This window comes from Lepidochelys kempii, chromosome 2 (assembly GCF_965140285.1).
Source record: "Lepidochelys kempii isolate rLepKem1 chromosome 2, rLepKem1.hap1, whole genome shotgun sequence".
NCBI lineage: Eukaryota > Metazoa > Chordata > Testudines > Cheloniidae > Lepidochelys > Lepidochelys kempii.
This window is the reverse complement of record NC_136381.1, coordinates 14,900,529-14,917,706: the sequence shown is the minus strand read 5'-3', so window position 1 is coordinate 14,917,706 and position 17,178 is coordinate 14,900,529. Positions and strand designations below refer to the sequence as shown.

General features: G+C 40.4%; 1 protein-coding gene across 3 annotated transcripts in view; it reads right to left on the bottom strand.

Moving 5' to 3' along the window:
• Nucleotides 1–10,223: 10,223 nt before the first annotated feature.
• The window catches only part of ZFAT (zinc finger and AT-hook domain containing), a 148,955-nt gene continuing 142,000 nt past the window's right edge, over nucleotides 10,224–17,178 (bottom strand). For all 3 annotated transcript variants that reach the window (XM_073330062.1, XM_073330060.2, XM_073330063.1), the window contains exon 16: nucleotides 10,224–11,353. In XM_073330062.1, coding sequence (XP_073186163.1) covers nucleotides 11,114–11,353 — 240 coding nt within the window. In that variant the 3' untranslated portion in view covers nucleotides 10,224–11,113. The remainder of the gene's footprint in view (nucleotides 11,354–17,178) is intronic.

Here is a 17,178-nt window from a genome sequence, read left to right as displayed (position 1 = left end):
AAATGTAAGTGACAATCTTACCCTCATTTAAGACCTTATCAATACGCCAGGGAACAAACTTTGACAAGCATCTTCTGTAGGCACAGTTCTGAATATAGATCACCTCTCCTGTTGTTTTGCTTCCCCTGCCTTTTGCTTATTATTAAACTCATATAAATTAGAGATGTAAGACGGACCTGGGAGGTCCTCTAGCCCATCTCTGCCCTAGTGCAAGACTTGTCCGTGTGTTCTCCTGTACGTTGTCCTGAAATCTGTGAAATGATGCAAACAGAGGAGCTTCTCTTATTTGATTTGGGTGACTATCCCATGATACAAGAGATCTTCCCAACAGGATACTCAGCATATTTCAATCGCTCAACTGGACCCCTTCATTCCAACTGACAGCTTCTTGACCTACACAAACAATCCCCATTTCTCCTGTGGTTAAATCCTTCAGATACTTTCTGAGTGTGGCAGGTCCTGAATCTGCAAACAGTTTAAACATAATTTCATAGAATCATAGACTTTAAGGTCAGAAGGGACCATTATGATAGTCCAGTCTGACCACCTGCACAATGCAGGCCACAGAATCTCACCCACCCACTCCTGTAACAAACCCCTAACCTCTGTGTGAGCTATTGAAGTCCTCAAATCATGGTTTAAAGACTTCCAGTGCAGAGAATCCTCCAGCAAGTGACCCGTGCCCCATGCTGCAGAGAAAGGTAAAAACCCCCCAGGGCCTCTGATAATCTGTCCTGGAGGAAAATTCCTTCCCAACCCCAAATATGGCGACGAGCTAAACCCTGAGCATGTGGGCAAGACTCACCAGCCAGACACCCAGGAAAGAATTCTCTGTAGTAACTTAGATCCCACCCAATCTAACATCCCATCACAGGCCGCTGGGCATCTACTGCTAATAGTTGAAGATCAATTAATTGCCAGAATTAGGCTATCCCATCATATCATCCCCTCCATAAACTTATCAAGCTTAGTCTTGAAGCCAGATATGTCTTTTGCCCCCACTGCTCCCCTTGGAAGGCTGTTCCAGAACTTCACTCTGATGGTTAGAAACCTTCCTCTAATTTCAAGTCTAAACTTCCTGATGGCCAGTTTATATCCATTTGTTCTTAGGTACACATTGGTACCGAGCTTAAATAATTCCTCTCCCTCCCTGGTATTTATCCCTCTGATATATTTATAGAGAGCAATCATATCTCCCCTCAGCCTTCTTTTGGTTAGGCTAAACAAGCCAAGCTCTTTGAGTCTCCTTTCATAAGACAGGTTTTCCATTCCTCGGATCATCCTAGTAGCCGTTCTCTGTACTTGTTCCAGTTTGAATTCATCCTTCTTAAACATGGGAGACCAGACCTGCACACAGTATTCCAGGTGAGGTCTCACCAGTGCCCTGTATAACTGTACTAAAACCTCCTTATCTCTACTGGAAATACCTCGCCTGATGCATCCCAAGACCGCATTAGCTTTTTTCACGGCGATATCACATTGGCGGCTCATAGTTATCCTGTGATCAACCAATACTCCGAGGTCCTTCTCCTCCTCTGTTACTTCCAACTGATGCGTCCCCAGTTTATAACAAAAATTCTTGTTATTAATCCCTAAATGCATGACTTTGCACTTTTCACTATTAATTTCATCCTATTACTATTACTCCAGTTTACAAGGTCACCCAGATCTTCCTGTATGATATCCCGGTCTCTCTCTGTATTGGCAATACCTCCCAGCTTTGTGTCATCCGCAAATGTTATTAGCACACTCCCACTTTTTGTGCCGAGGTCAGTAATAAAAAGATTAAATAAGATTGGCCCCAAAACTGATCCCTGAGGAACTCCACTAGTAACCCTCCTTCCAGCCTGACAGTTCACCTTTCAGTGTGACCCATTGTAGTCTCCCCTTTAACCAGTTCTTTATCCATCTTTCAATTTTCATATTGATTCCCATCTTTTCCAATTTAGCTAATAATTCCCCATGTGGAACTGTATCAAATGCCTTACTGAAATCCAGGTAAATTAGACCCACTGTGTTTCCTTTGTCTAAAAAAATCTGTTACCTTCTAAAAGAAGGAGAGCAGGTTATTTGGGCCCTCCGATTTAGTTCCAGTAAGCTGTTTGAGTTTGGCTTCTACCTCAGATGTGGTAATATCTACCTCCATATCCTCATTCCCATTTGTCATGCTACCATTATCCCTAAGCTCTTCATTAGCCTCATTAAAGACTGAGGCAAAGTATTTGTTTAGATATTGGGCCAAGCCTAGATTATCCTTAACCTCCACTCCATCCTCAGCGTTTAGCGATCCCACTTCTTCTTTGTTTTCTTCTTATTTATATGGCTATAGAATCTTTTACTATTGGTTTTAATTCCCTTTGCAAGGTCCAACTCTACATAACTTTTGGCCTTTCTGACTTTTTTCCTACATGTTCTGACCTCAATAAGATAGCTTTCCTTGCTAATCCCTCCCATCTTCCACTAGTTGTAGGGTTTCTGCTTTTTCTTAATCACCTCTCTGAGATGCTTGCTCATCCAGCTTGGTCTACAACTCCTGCCTATGAATTTCCCCCCCTTTCTTGGTATGCAGGTTTCTTATAGATTCTGCAACTTTGACTTGAAGTAATTCCAGGCCTCCTCCGCCTTTAGATCCACAAGTTCCTCAGTCCAGTCCACTTCCCTGACTAATTTCCTTAATTTTTTAAAGTTAGCCCTTTTGAAATAAAAAACCCTAGTCACAGATCTATTTTTGTTTATCCTCAAGTACTTAGCTCTTTGCAAGGTTATGGCTTTAGATTCTGTCTGAAAATCTGGCTACTTTCTTCCTGGTTCTTCATTCTCCCCACAAGGAGGTACTCAGATGGGAGAATTCATAGGAGAGTGAAGTGTTGTTATTTTGATGCCGTAAGAACTTAAGGCTCAGGCCCCTATTTTATGTAGCACTAGTAAAATACGACTTGTGGATTTTCAGCCGTTCCTAACATTTAGTAAGTGACTTTATAATGATTTAGGAAATAAAGGACTTGAGAGAGATGTTAAACTTCCTGTCATGTTTTTTTTTTTTCAAAAACTAGCTCCCTATAAGAAATTTGCAGAACAGTAAGTCTGTCACTTCTGTAGTTTTAATTAACTGAGGCTTTAAAAATGTCTCTTTAAATGCCTATATCCTAAGAACAGAACCGTATTTGATTAAGAATGATCGGTCAGATCATGCCACCCATGAGCCATCTCCTTCCCCTTTTGTGACCTGGAGGGGCCCTCAGTCATCACCGGGATGGGGCCAGTCTGGTGTAGTGGTCAGAGCATAAGTCAGATGTCAGGAGACTGGAAGGGTCAGGTTACCAGGAGATCAGAGTCTGAGACAGGCCAGAGGACAAGGCAGGTGTCAGGAAGCAGGTAGGATCAGGTTACTAGGAGGTCATCATCAGGCAGCAGGAGCAGGGAGGCTGTCCTAAGTAGGAAAAACCCACATACACAAACAACTTCCTTCCTGTTCCTCTGCTTGGTTTAAATAGAAGCAGGGACACAGTTAGGATCCCCAGGGTTCCTATCACATCCCAGGACTGGAGTCCTCTGTCAGTGCTGAGCTTGTAGTTCTGGCAACTTAACTAGTCACTGGGTGGCAGGCTGGCATTTTCTAGCTCCTAAAAGCCCCATGGATCTGTGGCCCCTAACACCCTCATACAGGACATGAGTCACGTGGGGGAAGGAGTCTTTTGGCCCACCCACCTTTCCCAGGAAAGGTAATGCAGGTCCACAAACCACTGTAGCCAAAAGGGAGTCCCTAGTAGTGCAGCTCAGCAGGAGCCAAGATTAGGGGGGCCCAGGGTTGGTGCAGGACACAGCATAGATAGACCTGGTGGTTTCTCACGCGTCCCTAGAATGCACCAGGTTTGAGGGCAGGCCCCACACCCTCTTCCACTGGGAAGAGGCAAACCCTGTGTCCCTGCCAGGAAGGGGCGGGGTGGGGAGAGAGAGAGTGTGTGTGTGTGTGTAAAAACCCTGTGTCCCTGCCAGGATGGTGTGTATGTGTGGGGATCTTCAGCATTGTCAAAGTAAGGGGGTCACACTTGGGTCACATGCATTTACCAATGCAGCTTTTTTTCAGTCGATCCTAAAATACTTCTGGGGTTCCCAGGACATTACTCACCACTCATTTTTCACCCTTGTGCTTTTCAAGTCATCAGAGCCCCTGGCTGTGTTTTTTAGCCTTGGATATCAGTTACACAATTCATGCATATAGTAGAAGCCCTAAAGGGCCAGCTTTTGCCAACTATTTCCACATAGAACGGATACCTCCTTAATCAAGGGAAAAACCATAGAAATTATAATTTCAGATACCAATATATGGTAACTGTTAGTAAATGCTGAATATTTAATGGTGCCCTGTGAGGATGCATCATCTCCTCAGATATAAGAGAAAAGAGAAAACCTGGGAACAGTGTACTAGAGGAGGAGTTCAGAAAAGTTACAAGCTGGTAGGGAGGAAGGCGCAATCTGCAGAAATCAGGTGCCTTATGGCCATATTAGAGCTACAGTGGCTTGTCTCTTCCACATTAAAAAAGTATAATGGGATAAAAGGGGTTGAACCCTGTCAAGGCTGCTTCCCCACTCTGGCACTTCGAGTGCAGAAGGTGGGGGCCCGCAAGGATTCTAAAAATTAATACTGGCCACTCCAGGCTTGTATTAAACTCCCAAGGTTACAGCTTTTCTCTGACCTTGGATGGGTAGATGCTGCCACCACCCAAGTGCAGAACCCCTTTGAGAGCCCAGGAAGGAGCACTTGGGAATTCCTTCCTGTGGGGTACCCTCAAACCCTCTCACTCCCCCTCCAGGGAAAGAGCTGAGAAAGAAAACAAAGGAAATCAGCTGCTGCAACCAAGTAATGAAACAACAGGTGCACAAACCTCTTAGCACACAGAAATCCAATCCTGTTCTTAAAAAAGGTAAATTTTATTAATAAAAAAAAAGAAAGAAAATACATCTGGGAACTCAGGCTATTGCTAGATTTTAAAAGAGCAACTACAAGAATTAAGCACTAAGAATCGCTTTCTTGAGGTCCAGTTTAAAGGTTACAAGCAAAACAAAAGCACCTGGGGCTAGCACAGAGGAATCCACAAGCCATAACGAAATAAAAGGGATAAACCGAATTGCGTCTTTCTCGACATTTCCTGATCTACTTACATATCTGGGGTTTTAAATGAGTAGTTTCTAGGTATGATACTGATGATTTTTTCATATGTGGCCCAAGCTTCGTACAGCATAACTGCTGCCCTGTCCACCTCTCCCCGGGAGAACAGACAGACAGACAGACAATAGGGGAGTCTTTTTTCAATTTGAAAAAGTTCTACCCTTCCCATTGGCTCTTTTGGCCAGGTGCCCACTCACTTCCTTTTACCTATGCATAACAGTGAGACTTTTTAACCCTTTACAGGTAGAGAAATTAGAGAACAGCTACTAAGAAGGATTTTATAGCAACTGGCTGGCTGGGTGTTCATAAAAAGGAGCTTCCCCTACCCCTTCATTTATCACAAACCCACACTGAAAAGGTTGGTGATGATTAGGACACCACAGAGGAAGAACCGGCTAGAGAAAGAAGTGGATTCTTACCTTTCTGAGGTTCAGGGAACCAGGTGGAAGACATTCGGGACCTGATCCCCAGCTGGGGTCTTTCAGAGCTGGTGCCTTGCGTATATGAAATTCTGTCCATTTGCTTTCCTTTTAATAACATGTTTCTATAATAAAAGTCTCGAGACATTCACTTCACGTACAATGGTTTACATTAAAAAGGAAGCACTTACATCATGAGAGCACCATGATAATGCTGCACATTCTAGAAATAAGAATATACAGTAATTTAGAGAGGGAAGAATGTGGTGCAAATCAGTGTGTAATACCTATGATAGGTCAAATTCTTTCCTGAGATTAAATCCCATACAACTCCAACAACTTCAGTTCAGGGCCAAATTATCTATACATATATCTACAAAGAACACTGGAATTCTAGTAAAGAAAACACTCAGGCACAATGTTTTTAAAACAAGAGAGAAGAGAAGTCAATAAACACTAGCCATGCTGCATTCAGGTTATAGTGTAACCTTTAGCCATATTTATCCATTTATTTTTCTGCTGTAGAATTCATCATATTTAGTAAGATAAACAGTAATTTCCTTCCCCAAGCTGCAGGAAGTACAAATACTGTTATCTAATACAAAGCAATTCAACCTTTACATTGCTGTAGGTTTGCCTGACAGTGATATATTAGAATTTTTAAAAAAATGTGTCATGGACAGTAGATGTGCAAAGTCTATTTGAAAATAATTTGCTTAAGAATTTGTAAGTGATGCATGGCAAATTAGTTTTTCCATTTTTTCCCACAGCCAGATATTACTGCAAGCAATGGCTTAATTAATTCAGAAAGGGTTCATGCTAATAGTGTGAATCTGTTACCATTTAAGATGTTGATGCTCCTCCAAATGTGGTTTTAATGGCAAATAGGCCACGAAAGTTAGTAGTTGAAAATTTAAAAAAAAAAATATTTTTGCAGCTGTGTTTCCTGCCCTTCATGTAATGGCAAGAGTCGTATTTGCAAATTAACAATGAATTTTAATTGTAAACCACAATACACATTAATTTGATAGATTACCCTAGTCCATATACTAAATGCATCAGTTCCTTTTATATTATGTTAAATGGCTACCAAGCAATTCATTGCTACTTCCATTTAAAGTTAGATAGATGTTTCTTAAGGAAAAAACACATTTTTTATTAGGTTTAGTTTAACCAAGCATCACATGTAGCTGGTACAGTTACACTATCTAGCAGACAGACCTCAGTCCTGTAAACATGAAGTCAATGGGAACTACTTGTGTCCTTAAAGGGAAGCACATGTATAAGCGTTTGCAAGATTGGGTCCACAGCAACTATAGCTAGCTCCAAAATGCAGGATTTTTATTCCACTTGAAATTAAGAAGCTACTGGAAATGCATCTGGGTCTAAATTCCAACAAATGTTATGTGGGTCATAAGGAGCATCCCTCAGTGGCAAGGTCAGGGTTTGACTCCCAGACAGAAGCAGCCATTGAACATTTGCAATTTAATATAATTTAGGGCAAACGAGACAGGACAGTAGTAGCAAAGTGCAGGTGCTAACTTAGTGTGCCATCTGTCTCTCTGACTCAGCCATATTCAAGTGCTGCTTTCCAACCAGAAAGGTGGGGAATCCCTCTAACTCAAGGAAGTGGTCACACTGACTTCCGTGGCTACTTCTTTGAGTAAGGATTAGGAGCAGGAGCAGACTTTTTACCCCATCGGCACAAAGCAGCACCCTCCAGTTTACTGCAAAAAGGAAGCATTTCTCGTAAAACACATACAGAAATTAGCCGCATTTAAACAAAAGAATGGTGTGATGCTGTATGATTGAAATATGACCATGTGTATCCTTGATATTGCTACTGTTAAGACAATTGTAACAAATCTTGTACAAAGTATGTCCTGTAAGGTGTCAATGGAATTGTTATGATTTGCTAAATAAGATTATCCTGTTTAAATCCATGTATCCTGTTTAAATCCACTGTAGCTGAAGTTATGAATATTGACTATATACCTGTATCTCAAATGTGTTTGCTCCGGGGGTAACACCCATAAGGTAGTTTATATCCAGTCTACTTAGCCATTGTGAATGCACTATTCAAGCTTGAGGACCCATCAAAGACACTTCACTCTCACAATGGGCCATAGCCCAGCTACCTCTTCCTGCTGAAGCCTCAGCCTCCAGGGCACCAATGGTTACCCCCTGTGAGTGAGCAAGCCATGTAAGGACATGTGATATGCTCATGTGACCTGGACTCCATCTTGTGCCAGTAACTGTCCACAAACAGAGGCAGTGAGCTGTGTTTTGAACCAGTACATTTCCAGGTACGTGGCAAAGGGTATAAAAGATCCCTGAAATAACTCCCTTTTGCCTCTTTCCTGCTGATTCTCTGGACTTACAACTAAAAGGAGGATACTGGACTATTGACTGAGGATCTTCCAGCCTTTTGGAAGTTAGCAGAGACTTTACAAGCCAGAAGTCTATACCGTCACCGCTACAAACCTGCTATAAGAGCATTGCCATTAATGTATGTATAGGATCTATTAACCATTTTAACTCTCCTTTTTCTTTTATTAATATACCTTTAGATTTTAGCTACTAAAGGTTTGACAGCAGCATGATTATTGGGTAAGATATGAGTTATATATTAACCTGGGTATGTGACTGATTTCTTGAGATCAGGAGAACCCTTTGATGAAATTGGTTTTCAGTAACTACTCATCATAAAGTCTAGAGTCTGGGTGGTGAAATAGGGGCCAGAATGCCTAAGGAAACTGCATTTTTGACTTCTTGTTAACCAGTGTGGTGAGACAGAAGTTTACTTTTCAGAGTAACAGCCGTGTTAGTCTGTATTCTCAAAAAGAAAAGGAGTACTTGTGGCACCTTAGAGACTAACCAATTTATTTGAGCATGAGCTTTCGTGAGCTACAGCTCACTTCATCAGATGCATGCCGTGGAAACTGCAGCAGACTTTATATATACACAGAGAATATGAAAAAATACCTCCTCCCACCCCACTGTCCTGCTGGTAATAGCTTATCTAAAGTGATCATCAGGTGGGTCATTTCCAGCACAAATCCAGGTTCTCTCACCCTCCACCCCAGAGTGAATTTGTGTGGGGGGGTGGAGGGTGAGAAAACCTGGATTTGTGCTGGAAATGGCCCACCTGATGATCACTTTAGATAAGCTATTACCAGCAGGACAGTGGGGTGGGAGGAGGTATTTTTTCACATTCTCTGTGTATATATAAAGTCTGCTGCAGTTTCCACGGCATGCATCTGATGAAGTGAGCTGTAGCTCACGAAAGCTCATGCTCAAATAAATTGGTTAGTCTCTAAGGTGCCACAAGTACTCCTTTTCTTTTTAAGTTTACTTTTGTTACTGGCTTGATATAACTCATGATAGAATAACTCCCAGTTTGGGGTGAGTCTGCCCTGTTTGTCAGCAGTTTGTCCTGAATCTGGTATTCTCAGCTGTGACCCACTGAGGCACGGTGACAAATGGAACATGACAATTCTGCATTATTAATAGTTTTATAGCTTAGATACAAAAACATTTTGTCAGAAATAACTGCAAGGCCCAAGATGAAAATCTGAAGCTATGTACAGGTAGTGACTAAGAATCTTTAAACTCTTTCAGTATACACTTCATATTTTTTGTACAACTTCTTTTACACCATCATAGCAGTATATTTACAAACATGTCTATTTTAATACATATTAACAAAAATCTTTTATGGCATATACTGGGTATTTGACCATTTAAAACAAAACAATATTTCATTGAGTTGACACACTGGTTTGATTTCACTGCATGGTACTTGACAGTCATTATTCAAGGAGATGCTGATAGTTCTTATTATCTAAGTATTTAAATCATAACCAGTTCACTGCCATTCAGAATTAATGTATATTGCTGGCAGTACCTCACAGTACCAAAGCATCATCTCACATGCATATACCAGTGTCAGTCTGTGACAGTCTTCTGATTACAGCTCAAGGGTTTCAATTTGATTGCCAGGGCCACAATCCTACAAACACGTAAGCACATGCATTACATATGAGTAGTCCCATTGACTTCAGTGAAAGTATTCATATGTAAGGTGAAGCATGTGCCGATATATTTATAAGACTGGAGTCTAATTTTGGTAGCAGTTTTATTCTAGTATATTTGGAAGGTGGGAGTGGTCTATTTTCCCATTTCACCAACATTTCAGAATTTATTATGCCCCTTTAATGCCTTTTTATACAGTTCCATAATTACGTTGTATCCTGCCATCAGACATGAGTTCTTTATAATTACCAAGGCCAATATTCAGCCACCCTCACTCAAGCTTAGTCTCCATTGAAATAAATGGGATTACTCAAGAAGTAAGGCACTACTCAGTGTGAGCAAAGGGAGGACAATATGGCGCAGAATTATTAGAGGTGCCACAGCTCTCCTTCATTGCTGTGCCCCCCGTACGTAAGGGGAGGCAGAGCACAGAAGTGCGATTAAAGTCATCTAGAACTTTAAAGAATCCAAACCATCAAACCATTTTTGTATTTCTCATTTGATTACTGTTGCTTTGAAAGAGAGTATAATTTTCATTCCTTGAAACAATGCACCAGGCTCCAGGAGGAAAAGAAAAATCCCAATTTGTGGCTGAAAAAAAGTCATTACACCAGATCTACACTAATTCAGCAGGGACAACAATTCAGACAACTGCTTTTCATGTGTGTACTGTGGTTTTTTACGGCTATTTAGGCCCTGATTCTGCAAACACGCAAGCAGATGGTTAGCAGTATGCATGTGAGTAGTCCCATTGACTTGAAGGGGACTACTCTTCTGAATAAAGTTAAGCACGTGTGGAAATGTTTGCAGGTTCACGGGCTTGCATGCTGTAATTTCACATCTAGATCTAGAATAGGAACATTACTGTACACGTAATGCACTTCTTTCTTTGACAATTCATAGCTGAGTAAACATGAGTGGGGAAAAGAACACTCTCGAAAGATAAAGGTGCTGAAAAAATCCCAGCAAAAGGGTTGAACGACCTCTAAATCCATGTGGCTGAGTTCAGGTGTACCATCTTCTTGAACTGCATATGAAACTAAAGGCAGGTATCAAACTAAAAAACCAAAACCTGGAAGTTTTCCTAGGAAGCTATCTAAAGTCTCCATCAGCCCACTTTTCTTTTGCATTCTGGCTTACCTTTTGTTGCAGGATGACATAGATATTGTTTTGTTACCCTGCGGGGAAATGGCTTTTAACTCACCAACTATTTCTGAGGATTTGCAGGATATAATTTTTTAGAAGTGTCAGAATATTTCCTCTTGAAAATATAAAAACATGAGCATTTTTTCAGCAGCCTATATGAGGCTCAATGTATAGAATGTGTTATTGATTGGCAAAATGCCAGCAGCCTGATCAATAACCAGAGGACTAGGGAGCAGCTGAAAGTTTTGCTAGCACCCAGCTCGTATCGGTCCTTAAGTCTTCATTGAAAATTCAGAGTTTGGCTTCAGCAGTACTGTGTAGCCATTGCTTACAAATATTTTGTCTAGATTTCCTGAACAGATTGTTCCACTGTCTGTTCTTCTACGGGCTGCATAGCTTCCTGCACATAAACTATGAACTCAGAGGCCTCTCCACCCTGTGTGTATACTGTCACGGTCTCAATTCCCTCCACTTCATCTGATGAGACTACCAGGTGATGCTGTTCAGCCAGCTCCACTGATGCCTGCTGCAAAGTCTCTTGAATCATTACAGTGTGATTGGCTGATTGTTCCTCTTCTTTCACCTAAAAGGAAATAAAGAGTTTATACAAGCTCCAACTTTAAAATAAATAAATGGTCCTGTGGTGATCAAAGCACTTGTATTAGATGAACAAGCTAGAAACCAAACAGGTATTTCTTGAAAGAATCTGTCAGATGTATACTGTAAATTTATACTAAGTACCTTTGACTACATGAATTTATCACAATTCTTTAAGTTATACATTTACAGTAAATCTGGAATAATTCAGTTGAAATCATTGGAGTTATTCATGATTCCCAGTGGCATAATTTAAATAAGGATCTGTCCCATAATGCTCTATCTATGGTGTGCATCAGAATAGCCTGTACAATACTACACACAAAATGCTTGGGACTAGAAATGTTGAAAATTTAACATTTTTGCAAAACCTCACTTTTTTTTTTTGTCAGAGTTTTGACAAAAAATTCATTGACAAATAAAAATTCAGAGTACATCAACCAGCTCTGTTTGGGAGTCGGTCACAAAATCACATCAGTAACACTGCACATATTCACAAAAAGAAAAGGAGGACTTGTGGCACCTTAGAGACTAACAAATTTATTTGAGCATAAGCTTTCGTGAGCTACAGCTCACTGAAGAGATCTTCATTCACCACCAGATCCATACAACATGCAGAGCTCATCTATAGTCCTGAACACAGTGCTCCAGTCCACAGTTGAAAGTAAAAGAATGCCATGATGCTTCAGTCATTTACAACAAGCACAATCTCTCACACACAGTAACAATTGAAAAAAAAAAAAGTACAGGGGACAGCAAGAGGCTGGAACTGTCATTTTTCTGGATAAAAGAAAAGTGCAGGGTTTTTAAAAATGTTTTCTAGATAATATTGCTGTGCTCAATAAAGGGACAGTTTCATTTGGAAGCAGGATCATAAATGACAAGTCTGCTGCTCCATGTCACTAATTTAGATTGTCTTTTAAAAAAAAAAAAATTAGAAACAAGCTTGAATAAAAACGGTTTCATTTAACCTGAACAAATGTTTTGTGAAATGACCCCCCACCCCGATAAACAATGATTTATTTCATACTGGAAGAAGGTAACTGACAGAATTTATACAAAGTGATATTCTACAGTGAATGCTAGTCTCATATCTCCAACTATATCTATAAATCCCCTACTTATAACAAGAACATGGAAAAATGGGAATAATGCTTGCTCAGCTAGATCCCAGGATAGAGAGCAAAAGTCCACAGCATTTCAGGCAAATACACAAAGCATAATAAAAGAGTAGATAACAAATGATTGATACATTATCTTGTATCCCATTTTGTACTATAGCACAAAGTCAGGAGACTCTTCTTTCTCTGATGATAGAGTCTGACCCCATATCCGATGGCAACATTGAACATATACAAAACAACAGCAACTTAGAAAAAGAAAAGGGGTCAGCCAGATAGTAAGCATGTCCTCTACAAAATTAGGCAGATTTGAAAAAGGGCTTGTTATTTAAATTAGCAGAGAGGTGGTGACCCAATATGGTTTTTCCAACTCTCATTTCTATCACACTGTTATATAAGTATTAAATATTAAACACTCAAGTTCAAGGAAACACTTGAAGGTCAATACTCTTATCCCCACTAGTTGGGGGGAAAAACTCTACAATGAAGATTTGAAACATGTGTTTATGAGTCCTGGGTGGTAGAGGTTGGCAAGGATAGAAGAAGTTCTACATGCATCATGTTTTCTTGACAATCTTTTCTAATTTGATGGTTTTTCTAACTATTCATCCTTCTCTTTATACACTGACTTTTCCTTTGACTTTTTATTCGATATTAAAATCCTTTTGGTCAGACCATTTCTAGAGACCCACAATCTCTTAGGACTTAAATTCACACCCCTTTAAACTTGCACTCAGTTCAGCAAGCTACACAAAGCCCTTGGTCAAACAATAACAAGGAAGTTCAGGTGTTAAATTATCCAGAGGCGGCCCACTGTCAGTATGTCTGTGACATACTGGTGGGAATACATGGGGCTCCATCTGGTAAAGGATTTAACTCCTGAAAATTCTTGCTATTGTCATTTACCTTAATGGAATAGCACAAGGTAACAGAGCAGAATTTGGTTCTACGAGTTCAGTTGAAGTTTCGCCTGAGTAAGGACGACAAGTTGGGTTAGACTGCAGAGTTGGGGATTGTCAGGGTTCCTTCCCCACTCTGAACTCTAGGGTACAGATGTGGGGACCTGCATGAAAGACCCCCTAAGCTTATTCTTACCAGCTTAGGTTAAAAACTTCTCCAAGGTACAAGCTTTGCCTTGGCCTTGAACAGTATGCTGCCACCACCAAGCATTTTAAACAAAGAACAGAGAAAGAGCCCACTTGGAGACATCTTTCCCCAAAACATCCCCCCAAGCCCTACACCCCCTTTCCTGGGGAAGGCTGGATAATAATCCTCACCAATTTGTACAGGTGAACATAGACCCAAACCCTTGGATCTTAAGAACAATGAAAAATCAATCCGGTTCTTAAAAGAACAATTTTAATTAAAGAAAAGGTAAAAGAATCACTGCTGTAAAATCAGGATGGAAAATAATTTACAGGGTATTCAGATTCAAAATACAGAGGATCCCTCTCTGGGCAAAACCTTAAAGTTACAGAAAACAGGAATAAACCTCCCTCTTGACACAGGGAAAATTCACATAAAACAAAAGATAAACTAATCCGCCTTGCCTGGCTTACCTATACTGGTTGCAATATTGGAGACTTGGATTAGGATGGGATGGAGAAGATGGATTTCTGTCTGGCCTCTCTCAGTCCCAAGAGAGAACCACCACGTAAACAAAGAGCCTTCCCCCCTCCCAAGATTTGAAAGTATCTTGTTCCCTTGTTGGTCCTTTGGGTCAGGTGCCAGCCAGGTTAGCTGAGCTTCTTAACCTTTTACAGGTAACAGGATGTTGCCTCTGGCCAGGAGGGATTTTATAGCACTGTATACAGAAAGGTAGTTACCCTTCCCTTTATATTTATGACAGGGATGCAGAGAAGTGCTTCTACTGTACCCAGGTTCTGTTCACATTACCAGAATAGCTGAGTGTTACTGCTAAAATATTCAGCTCTAAAATAGTTGAAACCGAGAGCTAAGGCAAAAATTTTAAAGAATGGGAAGTGATTTTGGATGCCCTGCTTGAAACATGTTTAAAGGCTCTGCACCTGCTGTCTGAAAATCAGGCCTATTTAAGGTGTCTCAGGACAGAGGCACTGGTCACTACTGAAAATCTTGGCCTACGTTTTTGAAAGGTAGAAGGCCAAGTCCACTTGCAAAAACATGCACACCATTGTTCACCTACGTTCAGCACCTCCAACACCACTTTCGTTTATGTTTGGAAGGATATCTACACAAACAGAAAAGGCTGACTTTATTTTAAAAAGATGAATGCTTAAATTTTGAAGACAGAAGTGAATCCAGACAGAAATCTCCATTCGCATGATCATCACCTCCTCTCATGAGACTAATTGCTCCAGTAGCTGATCCAGTGTGAAAGGAAGGCCTCCACACAAAATGCACTATTCAAAACTATAAAAGGCCAGACAAACCTCTAATCACTAGAGGATTCGGATAGGGAGCTGAATTTGCAGGGCAATTAAAATCCCACATCTGGCTGTGAAACCTGCACACAAACAGCAATGCTTGACACTAGTAGTATTTAGGAAAGGACTCTAGTTCATTCTAACTTTGCTTTGTCATTGCAGGACACACAGTCTTCTAACAATGGGGTTCAGCTCAGGAGAGCGGCATTACATTCATTGACAGCTGCAAGCAAGCATAATGCAATTTGAATGGATTGCCTTGTTTTAGTCATCCTAAATCAAAACCCATACATAAGTTTTAACATAGTCTTCTGTGTGTACATAAATATAGCACAGTTGACATGAAAATGAAAAGAACACAGAATCTCATTCAATTCAATGGCAGCAATCTAATACTTATTCAATTATATTCTTTGGAAATGAAAATGGCGCATAAAGAAAGTTAAATTGACCACCCCGCCTGCCTTTATTCATGTGTTTTTATTGCCCTAGGCTTATAGAGTAAAGATGACTTATTGCCCTTATTTCTTGTGTTCCTCGCTTTTGGTAGCTCTTTGGGACAGCTATCGGTAATCCTTTGTTTGAAAAATTGCTGTGTTACTTGGGGTATTTACATTTCAAATCAACTCAGTGTTTACAGGCATTCTACTTGGTCCCTATTAAGATTGTTCCACAGGGTATAATCTTCTCAAATTGTTAATTTACATCCCTAAAATGGGAAAGACAGTGGGGCTCCTGCCATCAAAATGAATGGAGATGCCACTTTCAATTCTTTTTATTGGCATCTCCATTTTTTCCAAGGCTACCAACCATGACCTCTTTTCTGTTTTGAGAGGCAGCTGAAAGGCATCTGGTCCTTTATCTCTCCTTAAAGAATGGCAACAGGAATTTGACAATATGCCCTGCTGGCATATTAAATCAATTCAGTACCTGCACAGATATGCTTTAAGTCCCAATCTCAAAGGCAAAACCATTGGCCTCAATAGGACCAGGATTTGACTTTAAGTGCAAATATCTAAAAAAACTGTTTGTATGTACCTATAAATAACATACAAGTATGGATAGCTATTAAAGAAACAACAGCCTCAAACACTAGGCAATCATACACCAAGGAAGTCTATTTTGCTTTAATTTGAGTAAAAAAGCTATTTAACAATAGACATGAAAGCCCCACCACTATAGAAGGGAGAAAGGAAATGCTAACAACAAAACAGTAATGTTGTCTTCTTCTGATGGGAGGCCCTGACCCGAAGAAGTAATGAACATCCAAAAGCTTCCACTGTAGTCAGCAGGACTTGTGGTTGCTCAACATCTAAAGACCTGATCCAAAGGCTACAGCGGTCAATGGGAGTCTTTCTATTGACTTCAGTGGGCTTTCAATCAGGCCCCCCTCAATTTAAGGGAGAGGAGCATGTTTAAGCAGACTGAATCAATTAATTCCAGACCTAACACTGGGCTAAACAGACAGAATAGTACCCACATAGTCACTTAAATAAGTCTCAAAACACAATAATAAAGAAAATATATACAAGAAACTACAAACATGTAAAAGAAAAGAATATATATCCATCCTTGAACTGCAAATGGCACCAGATTATTAAGAGTGGCCAGTTCACGGTTGATTCCTGGCGTACAATCTCCTTGTTTTGTTCCATGCGCTTTTAAAATGGGTCAAGCAAAAAAATTTTGAATTAAAAACAAACCAAAAACAAACAAACAAAAACCTTAAACAGTAGGGGGTTGTGTTCTCCATTCTTTATTTTCTGTCCATCCTGTCCCACTTTTTTCGTCACAGCCTCTGTTCACACTGAATTGGGATTCTTCCCCCCACCCCACGTTGTTTCTTGTCTATTTCTACCATCCTTTATTAACTACTTCTTAATCTCTCTAACCTTGTTTATTTCCCAATCACTCTTTAGTTCTAAATCTCCCTCTTTCTTCAATCTGTTTCTCTGCTTCACTACTATCTCTCTACCTTCCCTTTAACAGATCCAGAATAACTCAAATACTGTACCACAAAGAAAGCTCCTCATCAGATCTTCTCCTGGATAAGATTCTGATAGGAGCATTAGTGCTGAAGTGGCTTGAAACTGACAAGATTAAGCTTCTGTTCCCCCAGTGCTGTCAGACCTGCAGCACAGAGTCTTGTCAGTTTCAGACCATACTGGTAATGCTCCAGACTGACATCTTTGTTTCTTCTCAGGCATTTGATGCATATTTCCTTGTAGCAGCTGTACATTTTCATAGCTGTCATGCAATCAATTTTTCCCAGTTTAGATATCAAT